The sequence below is a fragment of the Psittacula echo genome (genome assembly GCF_963264785.1).
Source record: "Psittacula echo genome assembly, chromosome: 7".
Lineage (NCBI taxonomy): Eukaryota > Metazoa > Chordata > Aves > Psittaciformes > Psittacidae > Psittacula > Psittacula echo.
The window spans coordinates 46,175,954-46,199,265 of record NC_137740.1 but is presented as its reverse complement, the minus strand read 5'-3'; the positions used below and the strand labels follow the sequence as shown (position 1 = coordinate 46,199,265).

Sequence of the window (23,312 nt, the reverse complement as noted above, 5' to 3'; positions counted from 1 at the left end):
CCACAGAACAGACATGCATTATGGCAGTACCAAATCTGAGAGGAAGTAAGGGAGGTTACATTTAAAATGGAGACAAGAAACTTTTTCAGAGTTTCAAATCATGAACACAGTGGAGAGGATCTGTCTAAAAATTCAACATAAACTAGACATGACAGAAGAGAGAGAGGGACTGGACACAGAGGGAATAGCATCTGATGTACAGGAGGGTAAGGGAACCAGGGTAATAAACAGAGAGGTGCAAGAAAAGCAGGGCTTGTGCCGAGCATCACAGGCACACTGTGACAGTGGCCCACGCTAATCCCAGCTAGGCTGTACTTCAAAGCTTGCAAGTGATAAGCTTGGCATTGGTTCTGTATTTCATTAATTCTAGTCACCGAGCAAACATAGAAAACGGACCGGGAAAAAGAAATGAAAGAGGAATACTGCTATCAAGAAGAAATACAGAGAAATGGGTAAAATTGTCACCAGAAAACTGCCAGTAACCACCCGCAGCTCTTCACAGATTCCTCTAACTCGTGCAAAATACAAAATTCTGGTTTGAGTTTTAATGAATCATTTTTTGTAAGTCTGAAGATTGTGAGAAGGGAGGGCAGGGTGTGCAATCCCGTCAGGTTTGCAAATCTCTCAAAATGTCCTACAGCCTGGCAACCCCCCCCCCCAAAAAACAAACCAAAACAAAACAACAAAAACCCCCTCAAACCCACAGGAGAAGTTTCTCATACTTTAGAAGTGTATTTCCTTCAAACCATGCCAACCTCTCCCTTCGAAGAAGGAAAAAAGAAACCCCAACCCAAAACCAAACCCTAAACCAATCTAGAACAAAGATCTCTGAGGAACCTACATCAAAACACAGACACATTTAACCCGTAGTTAAAGCATTCCAGACGCATTTTGGATAAAAGATGTTTCTAGGTCTTGTTCCGCAGAGCCACTGCGCCCCCCACATGGGGAGCCTCTAGAGCTTACTCCTAGAAAAGGAAAGGCATGTGCTATGAGACACCTGAGAGTCCAGAATTTCATTCTTGACTATAAATTAGAAGTAGATTCCTTAAAAACCAGCTGACATCCATCAGTCTGCTCACAGCTGCAAAAACAGGTACACCCAGCAGTAAACAGACATGGGCAAATAATGCCTTTAAACAATGACAGCTTAAAGATTAAAATCCACTATGGTTAACCAAACCCAAAGGTAATAAAGACTTTTCCCTTTTTCCTATGCTAAACATACCCAGTCATTCCAGTTTCAGACAGAACATTTCTTTACTATTTTTCCTGATAAATGGTAACACTTAAAAATGCAAGCACCTTTTTTCCCCTCTGTCCCATCCAACTCCACTGCATTCATTAAATTTCATTATATCTACATCATTTAATTTAGGTCAATATGTCAAAGTAACCTAGAATTTTGTTTGCTTTAAGGCAACCAACATTACTCTCAAAGATAAAAAGCCCATTTCAGACTCAATGACAGTTTTCTTGTACTTTCACCACACAACAGAAGTGGAAAACTGCACTCAGAATTAAGAAAATCACTATAGCATTAACAGCTTACTAAATTTCTGTACAATGCATACAATACCAACTGCACAACAGGAACAGTGGGAAGAAACTCCAGCAGTAAGCTAATAGTTAGTTAATACGTAATTTAAAATGTAATACAGTCTACATTCTTCCATTTTTAAGCTTTTTTGGGTTTGGGGTTTTTATTTGAATCTAAACAGATAAAACCTTGTTTCATTGAGGCAGCAGAAGACTCCTGTTGGAGTGAGGCACCTATTTCACTATACTCACCTGGGATCCTAATGCTGCTGTCTGCACAGTATGAACCTGCATATATCACAAAGGTATCCAGATTTCCCCATCTGACGTATTTTTATACAAGCTTACAGCACATCTACATTATGTCATCTCAAAACATTACATTGTGTTCCAAAACACACAGTGTTTGGGTTGCAGCTGAAAAGTAACATTACAGTACTAGAACAAAGAGGCTGGATGTTAAATCCCTGAATACAAACTGGGGAGGAGAGACTGGGCAGCACCATCCCTAGTGCTCCACGTATTTGTATAAAATTTAAGATCACAAAAAGCAACACTGACCTCTTGTCTGTGTGTATTATGGGAGGGAAAAATGGTACCAGAGATTATAAGTAATCCACTAAAAATATATTTAAGCAATGTGTTTAGGTTGTAAGTATGTACCATTGACATGGAGGGGTAAAAATAATAAACTGCTGCATTGTGAACCCAACCTTCAAAACAAAGGAGGGAGGGGGTGGAAATAATAAGAAGAAAAAGCCTCCTGAGTTTCTCCTGTATAAGAGAATGGCTCTGGAAGGCTTCATTGACACATACCACCATTTAGCAGTACTGCAGCTTGGTGCTCTCGTACTCCACTGCTACTTACAGCCTGGTTCTGTTCTGCCCAGAAAGGGACAACATGCAGAAGCTGGTTACACTAAACAAGCACATAAAGGGCAGGCAGCTCTCAGTTTTCTTACATTTTTACAGGACAGGGAAAAAATGCCCATATCAGTAAGGACAACAGTGGGACAGACTACGAAACAGTCTTAACAGCCAGGGAAATTGTTCAGCCGTATGGGGCAGGACAGCACATGATGGGTACAAACTCTGGAACAATCATTCTAAGGCTTTTACTATAGATTTATTGCATGATCTCAGGCACTTAGCTTCTGATGTTTTGTTTTTCTTACCAACAAAACCAGGGATAAAGCTTGCATTTCCCAATATAAAATACACAGCTGCTATAAAACAGACCACAAATAAAATCTAGCTTCAGAAAATTATTGTTGAGTTCTGTGAAATGCAGGCAATCCTAAACTGGAACCATTACACATTCTGCAAGTAAGTCTTTGTTGTTTGTGTAATAATCACATCTGTGTCACTATTTCATAGGCTTTTGACCTTGTGCTAGAAAAGTTCCAAACATGTTTTGACTTCTGGAAGTGACATATGTACTGCAGAACTGATGTTACAAACCACAATATCAAACCTTCTCTCTGTGCAACTGCCCTCCTAAGAAGCCAACAGGAGGCTTAACTTTTCATATTCTCTGTCTCGTTTCTATTGCTGTTCATTCCCTCCCCAGACCCTTCATTTAACCTCGTAAGAGAGAGAAAAAAGTTAATGCAGCTTCTATAAACTGAGAGTATTTTGTGTTACTCAAGCTGACTCACTTCCCATGAATTTAAAACAACGTGTTAGTCAAGTGACAGATGTAGAAAACAGTAAAGACTCTGCATTTAAATCCGAGTGTCTCAGTGTCCCTGCCTACTAAATGACTGCCTGGGCTTGCACATTAGGAGTTATTTGCACGAGTTATTCACCAACCTGACAAACCTTTTTTGCAGCTCTCTTCGCTTCTTTCCTTTGTTTTACTGTCTTCTTCAGCCTCTCTTTACCCACAAAGTCTTTTCTCTTTTCCCCCATTTTCTCCAACACTTTCAACTTCTTTCTAAACCATTTTCTTGCCTTCTCTGTCTCCACCCTCTCTGAGGCTCTCGTCCCTTATCCACTTTTCCTGATTTCAGTACCAATTTAATACCCAGTGCCAGTCTCAGATGAAGTTCCCAGAATTGTTCAGAAGACTTTGGCCCTTTTGTCTGCCTGCAGAGGAGGGAGCCCAGCAGCTGGAGAATGTGCAAGAAGTGCATTCTTGCCCATGTCCTTTGTTTCGTTTGCCCTTACATCTGGGCTCCAGCAGCCAGCTGAAAAGGGTCAGATTTTTGTCAGGGCCACACCACTGCAAGTGCCCCTGGGATACGCCAACTGAAGAACAGCTACGAAAATATTCATCAGTCATTTCAGAACAAAAATTTGCTTTGGAAGGAGACTACCTGCAAATAGTGTGGGTCTTGTCTTTGAACAGCATATCGAATAGTTGCACAGCATATTAATTAAACAGGAATTTTGGAATACAGATTCACCAACAAGGTTCACAGGCAAAATACCAACACAAACAAGTTGTTTAATATTGTACAGCATTCATTCCCAGAAGGTTGCTAACATCAGAAATTGCCTGACAAGTTGTCCACCCTGAGCAAACCATAACTTATCTCAAATGGAAAGGCTCACAAAAGCAGAACTACCAGCTCCAGACTGTAGATAATATTCTCTTATGCCTGTGCCATGAATAAACGCACTCTCTCTCCTCAACCGCCAAAATGGGATGAGTCTTTCACTTTATGCACGTGCTTTTAAGATTACTTCACCAGGCGATCACCTCAGCCTTAACCACAGAAAACACAGAAGTGACAAAGAGCCAACACATTAAGAAGTCCACAGGGAAACAGACAAAAAGTGAAGACTGTACTGTGAAGACTGTGAATATACACGTATGTACAACCACACAGAGCCTATTTTGTACAGAGCACCATGGCATATTCACTGTCATATAAATGCCTTGCTTTGGTTCACCCTAGACAAACAGTATACATCAGAATATTGTCAGAAAAAGGACCCTTTCATAGTTCAGTTTCTGTCTTTGGAATAGCTCAATTAACACTGTACCTTCTCAATATATGAAGTTTTCAGTGTTATTTCATTCACTGGCCTGATTCTTAACATGGAAGACCAATTCAAGCATGGCCACGTAATGAGAAAAGGCCATACAGTATGATCCAACAGTATATGCACAGTCAAAGCTCTATTATTATTATTCAGGGTACCAAGGCAGTGAGGGCTCCCTGTGAGGCTGTGAATAATATACATTACTTTCCTTGAGAGACTACAACATGCTGCTGGAGTCACAAAAAAACCTCCAACAGTTCATTACCTACCCAAACTACAAACATCAACGACAACATCAAGATTTTATTATTTGTGAAGAAAATACCACATAAAATACAGACTGAAAACAAATGGAAACTGTTGTTTCAGTGAGGAATTACAGTGGCTCCAGGTAATATAACAAGGAGAGAAACCCATTTTGTGGGGAAAAAAAGCCATGTAATCCAGCTTTCCGCTCAAAAGAGACAGCCAAGTACTAGAGACAGTACAAGGACATTGGACACAACTCAGTGCTTGGCTGCAATGTGATGGAAAGAAAAGTCTGCCAAAAAAAAGACATGTGGAGCAACAGCCCAATTCCAGACTACTATTTACTTGTTTAAGTACAGAAAAGAGATGAGGATCAAGACCCCCCACAGCTCTTTTATAAAAACAATGTCACAATACTTTATGTAAAGGATGAGTACTTCAGCAAGCAGTACTTAGCCAAATTAATTGAGATCTGGAAATAACAGCATCACATAAAGCGTAGAACTAAGCAGCCAGCGAGCCCATTTCTAGGAACACTGACTGCCCCATCCCTACTTTAAAAACTCCCAGGAAGCACTGCTGCAGCTACAGACACAAACAAAGCAACATATTAATTTCCCTTTCTTGTGCGCAGAGTGTTCATAAAGCAACTTTCAAAAAAGCCTTTTCTATTACAATAGACAAAGAATCTTGCAACAAAGTTTCAAAATACAATAAATTATTTACCTTCTAGATAACACTGATCTATTCCACTGACTAAGTTGGTGAATTGCCTTTTCTACATAAAGGCTTAACGAGGCACTTATGGAAACAACCTGAAGTACTGCCACACACTATTAACTGATAGCACCACTCTCTCCACCTGCTGAAGAGTTGAGTAATTAATGTAGAATGTGCTATTTGTGCCAAAATACTGCAGCTACTACTCCCCACCAACAAGATACATGTGCATATTCCACCCTCAACTTCTGTTTCCACCTTCTGTCTTTCAGGGCACTACAGAAATTCCTCTGTTAAACAATACAACACCAAATGATAAATACCCTTACTTCTGCCATCCCCTTTCCCCTGACTACACTGACACTTTTTCTTTCTACAAACAGATTTCTGTGCTGAATACTAGCAGCTGTATTTCCCATATTAAATGAATAAACATGAGCAAAAGGAAAGATAAAGCATACTAAAGAAAAAGCAACATATCTGAAGACAGTGAAGACCTAAAAGACAACATTCCACTTTACTGGAACACAGCTATGTTGCATAGGCATTTGACCCCTAGGCTCTTACCAGATTGCTATAACACTAACAACCCTCACTGCAGGTGCTGCTGCAAATACTACTAAGAGAGGCCCAGCTGCAATTCAATACAGGACGTACACAAAGCAGTATCAGAAGGCTTCATTCTTTACACCTTTAACTTAATTCTTCACGCTTTCCACCTTTGCACTTAATGCTTTACGCTTTTTATCTCTGCACTTCCCTACTCTGTAGCAGCTGGTTATTTGCAGACTCATGACAGCAGCTCTGATGACTTTCAGGACACTCACACACAAGTCAGGTTTAGTATAACTGGAATATAAGGTGCTGATAACATCCAGAGCAAGACGCAATGAGAACCGATGCACGTCACTGAATACACAGTGAATATATCAGATTTTTCTCTTCTGTAAGAAAATTCAATTCTGGTACAACAAAGCCAGAGCAAATTCAGACAGAAATTTAATGTCCAGCAGGACTCTTCTATAATAACGCCCAAATAGCTTTACCACAGTGGTGTGCCACGCCAGCATCCCCCCCGTGTGCAAGACATACAGGCCAGGGGAGCTTCCCTGGAAAACATACCCCAAGAGACCTGTTGGTCCTGGCACTCACCATTATCAATCCAGAAGCAACAATTGCTGCCCAACACACAACGTCACAGCTCCACTGGCAGCCCCAAATCTGGTTACAGACAACCAGCAATCCTGGTTATAGCTGCCAAGGGATCTTCTGCCTGCTAGCCAAGATGCAATGGTTAAGTCTGCTTACTCCTACTTGATGTAGCTAGAAAAATAGCAGCTTTTTACTCCAGCATGAGTCCTCAGCATAAGGTATCTGATAAAATTTGCCTTTCACAGGCAACACTACTGGCAGCCCAAAAAAGTATGGTAACTTCATTAAGTTTCCCAGAGCCATATGTATTCAACACAGCAAGCAACCCAGACTTCAGAACCATTGTGCCTGCTGGTGAATAAAATGTAACATCTGGAAGTCCCTAAGTGCTCCCACTGAGCAATATAACTGAAACCAGAATTTGGCCTGGTGCCTTCAAATCTTAGCTTCAGTGCCTTTCAAAGACCATCTTTGCAGATCAAACTACATTTCCTCAGATATCAAATCAAAAGCCCTGATGAAATCCAGCACCAGTACACACTTCATCAGACAACAGGAAGTCAGACTCACAGAAGCGGTAGATGATTTTTGCCTCCCCACAACTGAAGTCTTTATGTTTTAAAGGTAGAATGAATAAAATATGACTCAAATGCATGAGCAGTTAATGAAACACTATATTCTTACGTCAGCAGTATCAGATCTGTTCGCAACACCTTAAAAACCCAATGCTTCTCAAGGGAACCAGACCATCACATTCAGATCTATTTCATCAATATCATTCTCTGGGTTTTTTTGCATTCTTGCAGCAGAGACACAGCAGAACAAAACATACTTCTAATAGAGCTTCATTTATAACATGCTAAGATGCAAAGAGACAATACAATAGTTTAGCTGGTATACGGCCTTAAACACACTCTTAGGGGACAACTATTCCACACAGCATTTGGGCAGAGCCCAAACCAACCGTTAGTTCCTAGAATGTTCCCACCAAAACTTTATCAGTGTAGTGTATCCTGTTTGACAACGGGGCAAATTCTGCTCTCTACGTGCCCAGAGGGCAGGGCCATGCATATCTGCCAGTGGTACAGTTGTAGAGACACTCGAGGATTTGACACAGGCTGATAGCACATACAACCTCTGAGGGAGGTCAGGAGAAACAAGTAAGTTTCTACCAAACTTTCACGTGTCAGAAGCCTGGAAATATTTGATTAAGACCTTCAAATCTGACTGCAAAAGCACTGCAAATCTAGTGAGGTAAAGCAAAGGGCTTGCATTTGGTGCACAGACAGTTCGGAAGCATGAACTAGCTGCTTTCTCCAAGCAGGACAGCTGTTTTAGCACTGCTCTCCATTTCAAGTGGGCAAGGTCCCTCTGAAGACGGAAACGGGCCACTAACTCCATGGGAACGTAGCTGCAGTATTATTTCCCGTTTTGTGCAGACAGAGTGCATTGCATTGAGCCACTGGCATGGGGTAAGCTTTGACGGGTGTTGACATTTCACTTAAAACTTTCTCTGTTTCAGCTTTTTAGTCTACTTCATGAGCTGTGCTGCCTGAAAATCTAGAAAAGGAAAATATTTATCTGACTTGCATGATTCACAAAAATGATATGCTTAATCATCTAAGGAGGAGTCATTTATCTCTCATAACACATAGCTTTAAATTCAAAGTGAGCTTAATATGAAAATGGCTAATAAATGACTCATAAAAGGCTAGTGATTCAAAAAGCCTAGTGGACATTTCTCCGTGAACCCTAACAGTTTGCCATCTGTGTCTTTACATACAGCCACATAAAGGGAAGAGAAAACACTGATAAAGTAATGTGGTAACAGCTTACAGCCCTTTTATGCTATTCCACCGATGGACACATGTGGGGATTGAAGCCTCATGCAGTGCATTTTAGAAGCGAATGATGCCAGGAAAACCAGGGTCTGTATTTCTATGGCACATGAGGCCTCCTTCCATGGGGTTTCCAGTGGAAAACACCAAGAGCACACACTCAGCTCGGTAGCTAGGGTTATACACTAGCATACAGTCTATGAAGTACCTAAAAATCACGTGGCTGACAACTACTCAGAGACCTGGAGAGCTCGGGTCCCGTACCCCGAGCACACCAGGCTCATTCTACCACTGATAACGCACTCTTCGTGTATCACTCCATCTGCCCGTGCAAAACTCATTCAAAAGAAAAGAGACATGGCGAAACGCGGGAAAGAAAGACAGCCAGAACGCTCCCGAGAAGAGAGGAACGGCAGTAATCGTCGGTAGCACTGACACGGGGAGGCGCGGACAGGAGGCGCGGCGGCACCGGCAGCGAACGACGAGGCGCCCGAGCCGGGCGACCCATTGCGGCGATCTCCGCTCCGGTCCCCGCGGGGCTGCCCGCCGCGCCGCGCCCCTCCCGGCTCCCCGGTGAGCTTCGCACCTCAGCCGGTGCCCGCTCCGGACTCCCCGCTGCAGCCGCCCCGCTCAGGCCGGCGCTGCCCCGCCCGCCGCACTCACCCGCTGCTGGAGCCGCCCGCTGGCGGCCGCGGCCGCCGCGCTGTGCCGCAGCTCCGCCGCCTGCCCCGGCCGCAGCAGGCTCCGCGTGAAGCGCCGCGTCCGCTCGCCGGCCATGGGCGCCGGCAGCCCCGCGCTCTGGCCGCCGCTCTCCTCCCGGGCCGAGGCGCCGTCAGGAAGCGGAACTGGGGGTTTCCCTCCCGCTCCCCCCGCGACGGAGGGGTGTGCGGGGCGGGGGCCGCCCGCCGCCGGCAAATGGGCAGCCCCTCCCCGGGGGAGCGTCGCGCCCTCGCCACCTTCGCTAGCCATGTGCGGCGCGGCAGAGCTTCGGCCCCGGGACGGCCCCGCGGGAACGTCCCGCTCCCGCCCCGGCGGCTCCGAGGCGGCTGCGCGCCGAGGGAGGCCCCGGAGGAGAATGGGGACCGGGGTGCTGAAAGGAGCCCGAGCCGGGCCCCCCTCTGCGTATGTGCAGTCGCCAAAGGATGCTCTGCCAGGATGGCGGTTGGGTTGGGTTCGAGAGGAATAGCGATTCTTGCTATTAACCACTTGCCAGCGTGGACACATCGGTTCACCAGCCGAACCCAGAGCCCAGCCAGCAGGTTTCATGTGAAATCAACTCTCTGGTCAGCCCACCGTCCTCAAAGCTGATGGGAAGCATTTGCCAAGTAGCAAGGACTGCTGCGGCCCCTGTACTGAGTGAGGCTGGATGTCATCCAGTCCTTCTGCCAGTTGGCTTGGCATCCCCGTTCCTACACTATGGAAAACTCTGACGATACACAATTGAGTTTAGCCACTTAAGCCCATAGAAGTCACACAACAGTCACAGTTCTTCCCCCTTAGCAGAATGGTCATATCTTCTGTCAGTGGGAATATGGCTTTACACCTTAGCGCCAAGCTGCAATGGGGAGATTACAATATTGCCAAGAGCTGTGTCTGAACTTCTTTGTGCATGAATATTTACATTTTACTCTGTTGCAAAATTTTCATCATTTACTGGTAGGTGTGGGAAAGGAGGCAACTATGAGTGATCACACATTTGAGTGCATGGCAATCCCTGTAAAAGGCTTAAAATAAGACCCGAGGAACTTCAGGTGTAATCCCTGACAATGCAATGGTGCTGCACAAGTGTGGGGGCAACACTTCAAGCTACAAAGGTGCTGAGGCTCAAAAGCCAACAGAGTCAGTTAACATTTAGTTTGACTGTTGTATTAGGGAATTAAATGTTGTAAGAACTCCTGGCTTGCATCTGCACTGAGGAGCATGCTGACTGCTTCGAGGCAGTTGGCTGTAAGTCACCATAGGCACCAGTGTGCTACGAATTCACTTCAGCTTCTGCATAGCTCCCAGTTCTCTCCTCCAAGATGACTAAAAATACCAAAGGCAGCAATGATAGCAGGGCATCACAGCCCAGAGTTTAAGTATTCCTCTGCAAGGGAAACATTTCCCAGTAAGGTGAATTATCTGAAGTGTGCTAAGTGCTCCAGAACTGGTTTAAGACAATTACAAATACTAGTCTAGATAGTTCTAGCATTCATCAGGTGTTATCCTGTAATATCTTGGAGGCGATACATGTTTGGAGCTAAAGCGCAATAAAAAAGTACTACTGGATGAGAAAAGTTTTCTTGCTTTTGAGAAATTTGACCCACAAATTAAAAAGAAGAGTAAATAGCCTCAGTGACTCTAAGGAAACATTCTGCTGCAACACACATGTAATTTATGATAAATCTGACTGCAATTTGTCGCAGACAGCAAAGTACACACACATTGCGGCATCTGTGAGAAAGAATTATGAAAATCAACGATATCCTCCATCCAGTATGTGCATGTACATTCTGGAAAATTACTTTTAGAGAATAACCACCATAATCCTGGGCAGGAACCTGCAGCCATCCCTGGCTTTGGGCATAGTACTGCTGCTTCTACTCAGTGTGGTCAGTTCTGTGTTCAGGCAACAGCAGCCTGTGTTCCACATTTCTTCTCACTTCACAGCTATACACGGGCAACTTAGGGATTGAGCGAATACACACATACTTGTCAGTGAGCAGTTGGCTGCTTAAATCCATTAGTAGACATCAAGAAATAAAAGAGCCAGCTGTTTCTGCACCACAAACATTTTCAAGCCCGCAGGAAAGAAAGAACTATCCACAAATACTGAAACAATGAGCAAAAAAAAGGCAGCTGGATTAAATATAACACATTTTTTATTATCACCCCTTAATAAGCATTCAGTGATCGTCTGGGCAAGGAGCTTTGTCAATGAGGAGCTCAGCTTGCTGCCTCTGAAATTGTCATGCGTAGTGCAAAGCACAAGTGTCCAGGATTTTGCAATTCATATAGTTGTTTACCAAATAATTATGGTATGGTATAATGCGAAATTAATTCTTTTGGCTTGTCTTAGAGTTACTCATGAGTGTGAGTGTTCTAACATTTTACCTAAGTTTTCTTTGCCCCTGAAAACTTCACTAATTTGATTAGTGAAAAAGTTGGATTTCCTGTATCTCTGAGAGAGATGATATGAATTTCTACACAAACATTTTTCTTCACTGATGTAATGCCTGCCCCCTGCCTCTTCTGTCACTGTTCACAACCTTAGTTCTATACCATTATCAGCACACACTAACTGCAAAGTGAAACTGCTGTGGTTTGTTATTATCAGAGCTTCACAAAAAGCATAATGTAGCTTCATTGTCTCTTGGGTTTTGAACTTCTTCCTGTGTGCAATGAAATTAATTCTCCAGCCCACATGGTCTTCCACAGCTTCTAGCACAACTTAAAAGTTGTCACTGCTGATGCAGCCACTTGCAAAACATGGAATTCAGCCACCTCTGTCACCATTGATAACACAAGTATGCTCACTCTTTTAACATGATTTTAAATGCAAGTGCCTTTTAAATTGGTCCAGTAATTCAGAAATTTGTAAGACCCCACTGTTCACTTCCTAACTAGCTCCCACTCCATCTCATTTATTTCAAATGATAGCATTGCACGGTCTTTAATGATTCCACTATCTGCAGAACATGGCACACACAACCAGCCTGCAGGCATCCACCCTTTATAGGATGATTATGACTGCTGTTGAGCACAGTTCAGTCTACCAAGGCAGAAGGCACCTTCACAGGACTGAGGAGTGCTTTCTCCCTCTGTAGCTGCTACCTGCACTATGTCCGGGTTACTTCTCCAAGACTTGACTTCCCTTGGGACTTCACATTTTGATTAACATTTGACAGTGGGTGAACTTACCAAATTCAAGGTGATATATCTATTTCAAGGTTTAATGCAGAGCCAATCATGTAATTACACAAAATAATAACAGAAAGAAATGAAAACATGCAAACGCAAACTATCCCCTTCAATACTCAAATTAAAAAACTATAATGTAATACTCTTGCAAATGCCTCTAATTCTACATTTACAAGTCCATTTTACTGCAAACTTTAGACTTTGCAAAAAGAGGCTTTTAGCTTGAAGGATATTAAGAGAAATAAGTTTCCAGCCACTCAGCTAGACCTTCTTTAATGGATGAGGTGGGGTGCAGCTGCTTGCGTAGAATCATCATTAGCTCCAGTTGGCCTGTTTGAGCAAGACAGTTAAGAGGGTGATGGGGTGGCTCCGAATATTTCAAGATTCCTGATATAGACTATGTATGGTTTCTATAGGAATTTAACCATTTGTGCTAGATTTGTAAGGATGTAGGCTTATTATTGAAGAGCTCCAACTGACTGATCTGAGTAGAACTATTAATACTAATCAATTAACATATGTATGCCTTTAAAGAATCAAGATCAAGTAGGTAATTAAGTGTAAACCTCAAACACCAGGCAAACGTGTAAGCTTTTTATAAAGATTCATAACTCGAAATCACGCTGCTTAAGATAGGCCTTATATTTGTTTTACAGGGTCATCGAGGTCAGAATATTTTTCCTTAATTATGGAATGAATACCGGATCTGACCTCATGTTTGGTTACATTGCTGGGTCAAAATTCTTGTTCTTTTAGAGTATTAAGCATATGAAGTTGAGAAGAAAAGAACACTGCAGGAAAAAATCTGCTATATTGAAAGCAGATATAGTATTCAGGTACACAGCTCCAATGAGAACACATTTAATAGTATATCTCTGACAAGGGCATGCAAACAAATAAGTGGCCAGAAAAATGAGTATATCATGTAAACTCAAATAAACCTAAATCTATCTACAAGTGCCTTACAGAAGAAATGGAACTACTATTTTAAAAGATAAAAATTACTATAGAGGACAACCAAGGAAAACAAAAAAATAAAAGGGAAAATTATTTTTATTCACAGTTATAAGAGTGTAAGAGATGCAAAATATGAGGCTGCCTTGCAGTATTTAATGACAGAGGGCTCATTCAGCAGTATGGCCTCCAACATCCCCCTACAGAAGCTATAATGTTAGAGCTGCATCTATTGAAGATTTACTATTAATGACAGGTTTTTATGCAACAGCATTTGCATGGTCTTAAACTTGTATAACGTGAAATGTAAAGCAGGCACTACCTAATGATTAAGGCAATAGTCTGGACACTTGGGTTGATTCCTGTTCTGCAGAGCTTATCTTACTCTGTCTGACTTCCCTCTGAAAGATGGGATATATAACACTTTGCTATCCCACCATGGATGCAGTTTAAAGGTGTTCAAATGTTTAGTTCACGAGGTCCAAATGAGTAAGAAGGCTAGATATGTCTGTAAGTAAATATTTTTAAGAACAAAAGGAATTAATACTAATTTAATGGTAATAATTTTAAACTGTTTATCAGTCTCATTCAGATCTGGAGTTCCACTAGAAGTTTTCATCTAAATTCTTTATTCCATTTTCTGACCAGCTGTGTAAGTGCAAGATCAATACTGTTTATGAGGCATTCAAACACTACATTAAGAACACCATCATAAATAACTAGCTAGTGCATTTAAAAAGTGCTTTCCAATTCAGCTGTGTAAAAGTAAACCCTTGAATTTGCAACAGCTGTGTTAGCCTCTTAAGAGAAGATTCACATATATGTTTATGCACCTTTATGGAGCAGAAGCATTACTCAAGTGATTCACAAGACAGCCATCTTATGCTGTAAGTGCTCTGGCACCCATGGACTACAGGCATCTTTAAATTCAGAGTGCCTTTCTTAAATATGCAGAAAATAAGAAGTTTGGTGTTTATACATAACCTGCATGCATACACACATCACTACATGGCCCTTCTAAGACTCATTCTTCACATGTCCTATCTCGGCTGTGTCATTAGGTTCATTTTAGAAATTCTGTTAAATTCTAACATAGAGGCTGCAAGGAAAATCATGTCAAATGAATTTCAAGTTTACCTTAATCAGTGGGCGACTGATGTGTTCTCCATTTCAAGACATTCCCCCATTATCAATTACGTTAACTCTACACTGCTAAGAGACTCCATTTGGTAGGGCAGACACAAGTTTGTTCATGATTTAATTGCAACACTAAGCCACTTTTAAATAGACTGAGGTCAGCCATCATGAGAAGCACATATCCATGTCATGTTTTGCATTGGTGAAATTGCATATAATCACACAAATACAACTATAGGTCAAGCAGGCTTTACCTTTTAAAGAGGAAATTGTAACTGTTGCACGTAGCACTTGACAAGTGTGCATCATTATAGCTATCTCTCTAGTTTGAAAAACAGGCAGAAAAGTTAAATATAAAATAATGAAAGCTTCAGGTAATTCCATGTGATCACAGTCTTCATTTAGGAATATTCAAAGCATCTTGAAATTTCTAGTAAGAGCTCCACCTGCACAGTTTTCACTGTAGTTACAGATGGTAAAAGCAAGATTGTCTTCACACTATTAATTCTCACTTTCCTGTCCTGTACCTCCACAGCATGTATTCTTCTTTAACAGTAAGCATATTTTACCATTTGTGGAAGTCAATCAGGTCAGGATCCCAACCTTTCCATTTTTAAACGCTGTTTTTCCATGATACTCTATACAAAGTGTACTTGGCATTGAGAGTTGCATTCCAGGAGACTTCTTTTTCTCTTCTAAACATGCAGTCGGCTTGATTTTTCTACTGCCTGAAATGATCAGTAGGATAGGTCTTCTGACCTCTAAATTTTATTTTAAAATGTGTTTAGCCTGCTACCTCAAAGGTACACATTCCCAATGGAAATGAACTGTGGTGAGTGCTGAACACAACCATAATTGGATGGATAATCCTCATGATAGCGAGCTGAATGATTTGCCATGTTTTCCTTTTTACAAGCAGATATTGCACAAATCTCTCTTCCTTGATGAAAATGCAGAGCACATAGACTAGAAGGTCTATAGTATAAAAATAAATAGCAAAACCAGCCAACCTCTCTTTACCTCTGCCAAACCTCTTGGACACTGCATATAAACAAATGCAGTCAACTCCTTTGAAAAGGGAGGCAATCATAACCAAAGCACAAAACAGACAAAACAAGTAAGGCAGAAAGGTCAGTATATAGTTCAGTAGAGTACAGGTCCAATTGAAAGCAGTAGGAAGTAAAGCCTGAACCTATCATTGCCCACTTCATGTGGTGGTTAGCTGGGGTGCAGAAAGATGCCTATAGCGAGGTACTGCTGCCAGGCGAGGAGCAGCAGTGGGGAACAGTTACCCTGCAGACTGCAAATTCTGCATGGCAGAACATGAGTGAAAAGAAAAGGATGAATCTATGGGACACAAATCAGTATTTTCTTTAGGAGAGAAAAGAATTTTGGTTTTTGGTTGGTTTTTTTTTTTTTTTCCATTTGAGCAAATGCAAACCTACCTGCTGGAGTTTGCAGTCAGAGCACTCCACTAGTGGAGGAGGTTGAACAGGGAATGCATCCCACCAGTTTGTGCATCCCTAACCACAGCCAGGACTGCAGCTTCTCCCCTTACTTTGCCTTCCTCCCACTGTCTTCCACTGGTAAATTCTGCCTGCACAGGTAAAGGAATTATCCTGAAATGTCACAAGAAAAGCAGAGGCCTTTCCTCTGCTCCAAGACTGATATTCTATCACCATGCTAGAAAGGCAACTAGGATTCACTGCACCAGCCCAAGCTCTCCTGGCTGCTGGGCTGTGTGACAGCAGGCATTTCTGTCCCCACTGCACAGCCTAGGCTCTACCACAAACACACACCCCGCAGCTCTTACAGCCTGCTCCTCAAAGTGGAAACATGGCCACATGTTGTGGTTTTGGGGTTCTCTATTTCTCCTCCTGCCTCTCACACAGTGTTTGAAATCACTTTTGGTTTCGCTACATGCACAAACACCAGCTGCGAGACCAAATCTCCCCACTCGCTTTGCCATCAAAATGCAGAGAGATGTAAGGTGCCTCCCACATCCCCCCTGGATTCTTGTCTGGACACGGCAAAATCACCATTGCCAGACATGATTTATTTGTGGAAAACGCTCAGAACAGTTTTGCAGAGCAAACTGATATAATCTGGTACACACATAAACATGTATTTCCAAGGTAGAAGACTCTTGGTTCCATCCTCACTTCTGAGTCAGACAAAGTGATTGTAGGGCTACACCATATATGTGTCAGAAAAAACCCCGAAAACACGCATCCTGAAATTTACTTCCTAAAGGTTTATTTTGCCAAAGGCTGCTCTTTGTTCTCTCCTAACAGGGGAGTTTGTGGAATAAGAAGGGAAATAATCAAATTATCTTCCCTGTCTCCCTCCTATCCAGTCACAAACAGGTCAAAATAAAAAACCCCAACATCTTAACAACTCTCGAGGATGCACTGACAGGAGAAAGAAGGGAAAGGTCCACATTGAGGCATAAACTCTTTGCCTAACATCAGATTATAACTGATTTATGTAAGCGAAAATCTGGAATTAAATCTCATTTCTGTGAGTTTAGAAGCTGCCTCTGTGTCCAATCTGCTTTCATCATATAAATATTTAAAATTTGCATGCCTTTGAGCAATCACTTGCTATTTACAAACAGCAACACGAGAATGGCAATGGGCTTACTTTTAAATTTAGATACATAAAAATTTAAAATGACTGATTGTATTTTAAACAAAAATCCTTTTCACCTCTCCAGCAACAGGGTCAATTTGAGGTCAAGCTCAGATTGGAGCTCACAGGATGTAAATGAAAGTAGCAAGCGGTGTAAACATATTACACATTGGAGAATCAAATGTCTTCTTTCTGATGGTTTTCTTGAATCTTTAGGGGCATATGATAACATCTATAAATAGAAGTACTAATACAGTAACAGAGTATAAAAATACTAATAATATTAGGAAGTGATTTGTTTTAAAATGAGAGCACAGATGGGCAAGATGCCTGCATCATTTCTTTGGAGACAGCTACCAAAGGAGGAGACCAACTGAAAACCCTAACATGAACTTTTGCCAGCGTCAGTCAACATAAGATAATCCTGTCCCACTGGCTGTAACAATGGCAGGTGCCAGCATCTCTCTCCTTTTTCTGTACTCATAAATAAAAAACACTCAACAAGATGGATTAAGAAGTACTCTGCTTTGACTATCTATATACTTAACGTAACTAGAGAAGGGTGTTAAAAAACAGTCTTGCAACTGTAGCCTGAAGCTGTTATCAGATTCTTGATTCCAGTAGATAGTAATGATACATCACATTATTGACAGTGATCAAATCTCATTAATGTTAAGGGACTAACCCCACTAATTTCACCAAGCTTTGGCATTCTACCCTGCATAAGCAAAAAGATTCCAACTTACAACAGAAGTACATTTTTAATGTGAGGGACAAACTCTCTCCTGGCATTTACACATGTATTCTAATTCATCTTCCACAGAAGTTAAATCAATGTGGGAGGGGGAAAAGATGCAGCCATAACATTTAAGAGAAGATTTTTAAAATAATTACCCCTTCTTTTTATCCATGTGCTACCTTTTACTTTACCACCTGTGCAGTGAAACACAGAACCCCTCATTTCCCCATGTGCAGAAAACAAAGTAAGTTTAAAAGATGGCCTTTACTCTTACCTCCTACAGTGAAAACAGTCATGTAGAATGTTCTTGGTCCAGCTTTTGCCCTCAGCACATATTATAATAAGCCACCTGGATTTTTACATTTACTTACTGAAACATTTATATCAACTGTGACAGATATTCCCAGCAGGTGAAATCACTGTGGCATCCAGGTCCAAATGAGGTTCCACTACAGGCTCACTGTCTCTCAGCACTTTGTAAGGCAACAGTCATAGAAAAGGGTTGGAAAGGACCTTCTGATCATCTAGTTCCAACCCCTCCTGCCATGGGCAAGGAACTGGGAATAACTCATGTGTGGATCAAAGAGAAAAGAATAGAAATAGGATGCTTTCCTCCTACCCACACCCAGAGTGCTGATGGGACTAGGACACTGAAAATGCTTTGGCACTGCAAGCTGCAGGTGGAGTTCACAGAAGTGTAAAAATCAGATCTAGATGCTGAGGTGGTGTCATTTTCATAACAATTGTTCCTAAAAGATGACTACATTTGGAAAGCTGAAAAAAAGATGCAACTTTAAATATGTAACACTTAAAAAGCAGTAAAAATATCAGAAAACACAAGTATTACAGGACCTATCAGTGTAGTGCCTGGGATGATAAGCTGCCCAGGTGGCTTTGGCTGTGCCTCCGGGCCCATCACAATTAGACTGTTCCTCTGTTTTCTGAGCTGCTTATCCTTTCTTAAGGCCATTTTTTTTCAGCTTTTCTTTGGAATAAGACATTTTCTCCTCATGCAGCCGATAGATGACACAGCTCTGTGACACTTAATAGCTCCTTTGAGAGTTAAAAGCAAAAGCATCAGGGGCTAGACATCAAGATTACTTTTATGACTACAATGTAATTATTTATCACTAATGGGACATTAATAATTACAGTTATCTGAATTCTCAGTTTAATACACAGAGTCTCTGACTGCGTTCTTAAATGTTGTTTTCACGTGGACCCCAACAGCTTAAAGCTTCTAGTCCCAATTTCTGATGACATTACACTTACATAGAAGTGGAATAATGTATGCAAATCAGGCATAACACATGCCATAAAGAAACTAGGGATATTGCCAGTCTCTCCCTTCTCTGTAGGCTTACACTGCAAAGTCCCTCTTTAAAGTTCTATCCCTCCCCAGATTTCACTTGGGGTGGTGACACTTGAGTTTTTACCAGCTGATTAGACGCAGGTGGGAGATAAGCTCTGCCCCTGTAAATGGTTTCCCACCTATAGTGCTAAGTTACAATTAGATGATTAAACCAGAAAGACTATTAATAATCCATTAATACTAAAACTCAATTCACTTGTCATTATTTATTCTATTTTATGTTCTCTCTTTCTCCCTCAATGTGCCTCAGAGTAGCTGAAGCAGTCTTTATGTTGGAAACACATGTATTGTTACAGGGGCTGTAAGAGTTTATCTAGTTTACCTTCTTTTTCAGAGGTAGAGGTAAAGGATATCTCCAAGGCTTGGTATTGTGTCCCTTCCCTCCTGTCCTGGGTTCAGCAGCAGCAGTCACTTTTTCTCCTTCTTAGTAGCTGGTGCAGCACTGCGGTTTTGACTTTCGGCCCGGGATATACTGATAAAGCCGATGTTTTCAGTTGCTGCTCAGTAATGTTTACTCTGACCAAGGACTTTGTGAGTCTCATGCTCTGCCAGGGAGGAGGGGAAGCCGGGAGGAAGCAGGGACAGGACACCTGACCCAAACTAGCCAAAGAGGTATTCCATACCACAGCACGTCATGCCCGGGGATGTAAAGGAGAGTTACCCAGAAGGGCATGCTGTCCGCTCTGTCGGGCTCATTTTCGGCGGGTGGTATCATATTCTCTTCCCTTGTTATTTCTCTTATCATTATTATTATTATTGGTAGCAGTAGTGATTTGTGTTATACCTTAGTTACTGGACTGTTTTTATCTCAACCCGTGGGAGTTATATTCTTTCGATTCTCTTCTCCATCCCTCGGGGGGGGGGGCGCCGGGGAAGTAGAAACTGCGTGGCTGACTTGCCGACTGGCTTAAACCACGGCACCTCCACATACACTCTTGCCTTCCTTTCTTCCTGGAGCAAGCTCTCTTGTTTTTTCTCATCGGTAAGAGATGTGCCTTTACAGTAACATCATCTTTTTGGTGCTCCTATCTAGGTGCCAGACACTCCTGCATATTTCTGCTGCTTGGCTTGTTACTCTCCCATTTCATACCCATGCATCTGATTTCTCTGAAATGCAATGCTTTGGACCTGGACTAAATGTCATGCGGTGAGTTTCAGACCATTTCTTTAATTTCTTAATATTGTTATCTTCTGCATCAAAGCACTTGCAACCTTTCCCTGCAAAGCATCATCTACAAATGTTAATAGATAATCTTTGTTCTTTTCTTATCTCACTAGGGAAAATATTACTTACAGTTAGTCTGAGGACAGCTGTCTTGAAATTTCCTCCTGTTTTAGCAAACCAACTGATACCTAACCTTTGACAGTTTTCAACTGGTTGTGTACTCAGCTAATGATGATTTCATCTATACAGTGCTGCCTTAGTCCATTTATGAGAATGTCATGTGGGAATGTGTTATAAGCATGACTCATATCGGATATAGCACAACCCTGCTGTAGAAGGCCAGTTGGTATATCAAAGAAGAAAACTTCTCTGTCTGAATGCAAATGTTTTGACAAGTTGGTTGATTAGGCAATCTGGGCTACACAGTGCACAAGGAAGAAACAAGATGCAAAACCCCCCACAGATTTCTATGCCTCTCTTCTTCTGAGTAATTGCCAGTACCTCTAGCTCTTCATGGCCTCTCTGTCTCAATTCTTATTTGATTGCTCCACACACCCAAAAGGCAATAGTATTCCAGCTTTCTATTGCAGCAGAGAAATAGAGCGAGTTGAGAGTCTGTGGGTGAGAATTAAGGGGCAGGCTGGCAGGGGTGATACTGTTGTGGGTGTCTGTTACAGGCCACCAGATCAGGGTGAGGAAGTTGACGAGGCCTTCTACAGGCAGCTGAGAGCGGCCTCACAGTCACAGGCTGTGGTCGTTGTGGGGGATTTTAACTTCCCTGATGTTTGCTGGAAGGACTACACAGCAACCCAGCCACAGTCCAGGAGGTTCCTCCAGTGTATGGATGATAACTTCCTCATGCAAATGGTGGATGAGCCAACCAGGAGAGGAGCACTGCTGGATCTCATCCTCACTAACAAGGAGGGTCTGGTCGAAGCAGTAAAGGTTGAGGGCTGCCTTGGTTGCAGCGACCATGAGATGGTGGAATTCAGGATCTTGTGTGGTAGGACCAGTACAATAGCAAGTAGAATTGCAACCCTGGACTTTAGCAGGGCAAACTTTGGCCTTTTCAAGCAATTGCTAGGGGAAATCCCATGGGCAAGGCTGCTTGAAGGTAAAGGGGCCCAAGATAGTTGGTTGGCATTCAAGGATTGCTTATTCCGAGCTCAAGATCAGAGCATCCCGACACGTAGGAAGTCAAGGAAGAGGGCCAAGAGACCTGCGTGGCTAAATAAGGAACTGCTGGGTATGCTCAAGTGGAAGAGGAGAGTTTATAGGTCACGGAAGGAGGGGCTGGCCACTCGGGAGGAATATAAGGCTGCTGCTAGAGGATGTAGGAAGGCAGCTAGGATGGCTAAGGCCTCCTTAGAATTAAATCTGGCCAGAGGGGTCAAGGACAACAGAAAGAGCTTTTTCAAATACATGGCTGATAAAACTAACACCAGAGGCAAGGTTGGCCCACTGGTGAACGGGATGGGTGCCCTGGTGACAGAAGATACAGAGATGGCAGAGTTATTGAATGCCTTCTTTGTCTCAGTCTACTCTGCCGGAGGCAGTCCTGAAGAGCCCTGTACTCCTGAGACCTCAGATGAAGTCAGGTCACTGGAGCAGTTTGCCTTAGTCGACGAGGAATGGGTTAGGGACCAGTTGAGCAATCTGGACATCCATAAATCCATGGGTCCAGATGGGATGCACCCGCGGGTGCTGAGGGAACTGGCGGAAGTCATTGCTAGACCACTCTCCATCATCTTTACCAAGTCTTGGGAAATGGGAGAGGTGCCTGAGGACTGGAGGAAAGCAAATGTCACTCCAGTCTTCAAAAAGGGCAAGAAGGAGGACCCGGGTAACTATAGACCGGTCAGCCTCACCTCCATCCCTGGGAAAGTGATGGAACACCTTATCCTTGATGCCATCTTAAGGCATGTCAAGGATAAGAGGGTTATGAGAGGCAGTCAAGATGGCTTTACCAAGGGGAGGTCATGCTTGACCAACCTCATAGCCTTTTATGAGGAAATAACATTGTGGATGGATGATGGCAGAGCGGTGGATGTGGTCTACCTTGACTTCAGCAAAGCATTTGACACAGTCTCCCACAGCATCCTCATAGCTAAATTGAGGAAGTGTGGTCTGGATGATCAGGTAGTGAGGTGGACTGCGAACTGGCTGAAGGAGAGAAGCCAGAGAGTTGTAGTCTATGGGGCGGAGTCCAGTTGGAGGCCTGTATCTAGTGGAGTGCCTCAAGGGTCCGTACTGGGACCAGTATTATTTAATATATTCATCAATGATTTAGATGAGGGAATTGAGTGTACTGTCAGCAAGTTTGCTGATGACACTAAGCTGGGAGGAGTGGCTGACACACCAGAAGGCTGTGCTGCCATCCAGCGAGACCTGGACAGGCTGGAGAGTTGGGCAGGGAGAAACTTGATGAAATATAACAAGGGAAAGTGTAGAGTCCTGCATCTGGGCAGGAACAACCCCAGGTTCCAATATAGGTTGGGGAACGACCTGTTAGAGAGCAGTGTAGGGGAGAGGGACCTGGGGGTCCTAGTGGACAGCAGGATGACCATGAGCCAACACTGTGCCCTTGTGGCCAAGAAGGCCAATGGCATCCTGGGGTGTATTAGAAGGGGGGTGGTCAGTAGGTCGAGAGAGGTCCTCCTTCCCCTCTACTCTGCCCTGGTGAGACCGCATCTGGAATATTGTGTCCAGTTCTGGGCCCCTCAGTTCAAGAAGGACAGGGACCTGCTGGAGGGAGTCCAGCGCAGGGCGACTAAGATGATGAAGGGAGTGGAGCATCTCCCTTGTGAGGAAAGGCTGAGGGAGCTGGGTCTCTATAGTTTGGAGGAGACTGCGGGGGGACCTTATTAGTGTATATAAATATATAAAGGGGGAGTGTCATGAGGGTGGAGCCAGGCTCTTCTCAGT

At 42.9% G+C, this 23,312-nt stretch overlaps 1 protein-coding gene across 2 annotated transcripts in view; it reads right to left on the bottom strand.

Annotated features, from left to right (window-relative positions):
* The window catches only part of DOCK10 (dedicator of cytokinesis 10), a gene marked incomplete at its 5' end in the record, with an annotated part of 158,152 nt that extends 148,886 nt beyond the window's left edge, over positions 1-9,266 (bottom strand). For both annotated transcript variants that reach the window (XM_080622390.1, XM_080622391.1), the window contains one exon: positions 9,153-9,266. In XM_080622390.1, the coding sequence (XP_080478516.1) occupies positions 9,153-9,266 (114 nt within the window). The remainder of the gene's footprint in view (positions 1-9,152) is intronic.
* Positions 9,267-23,312: the final 14,046 nt, after the last annotated feature.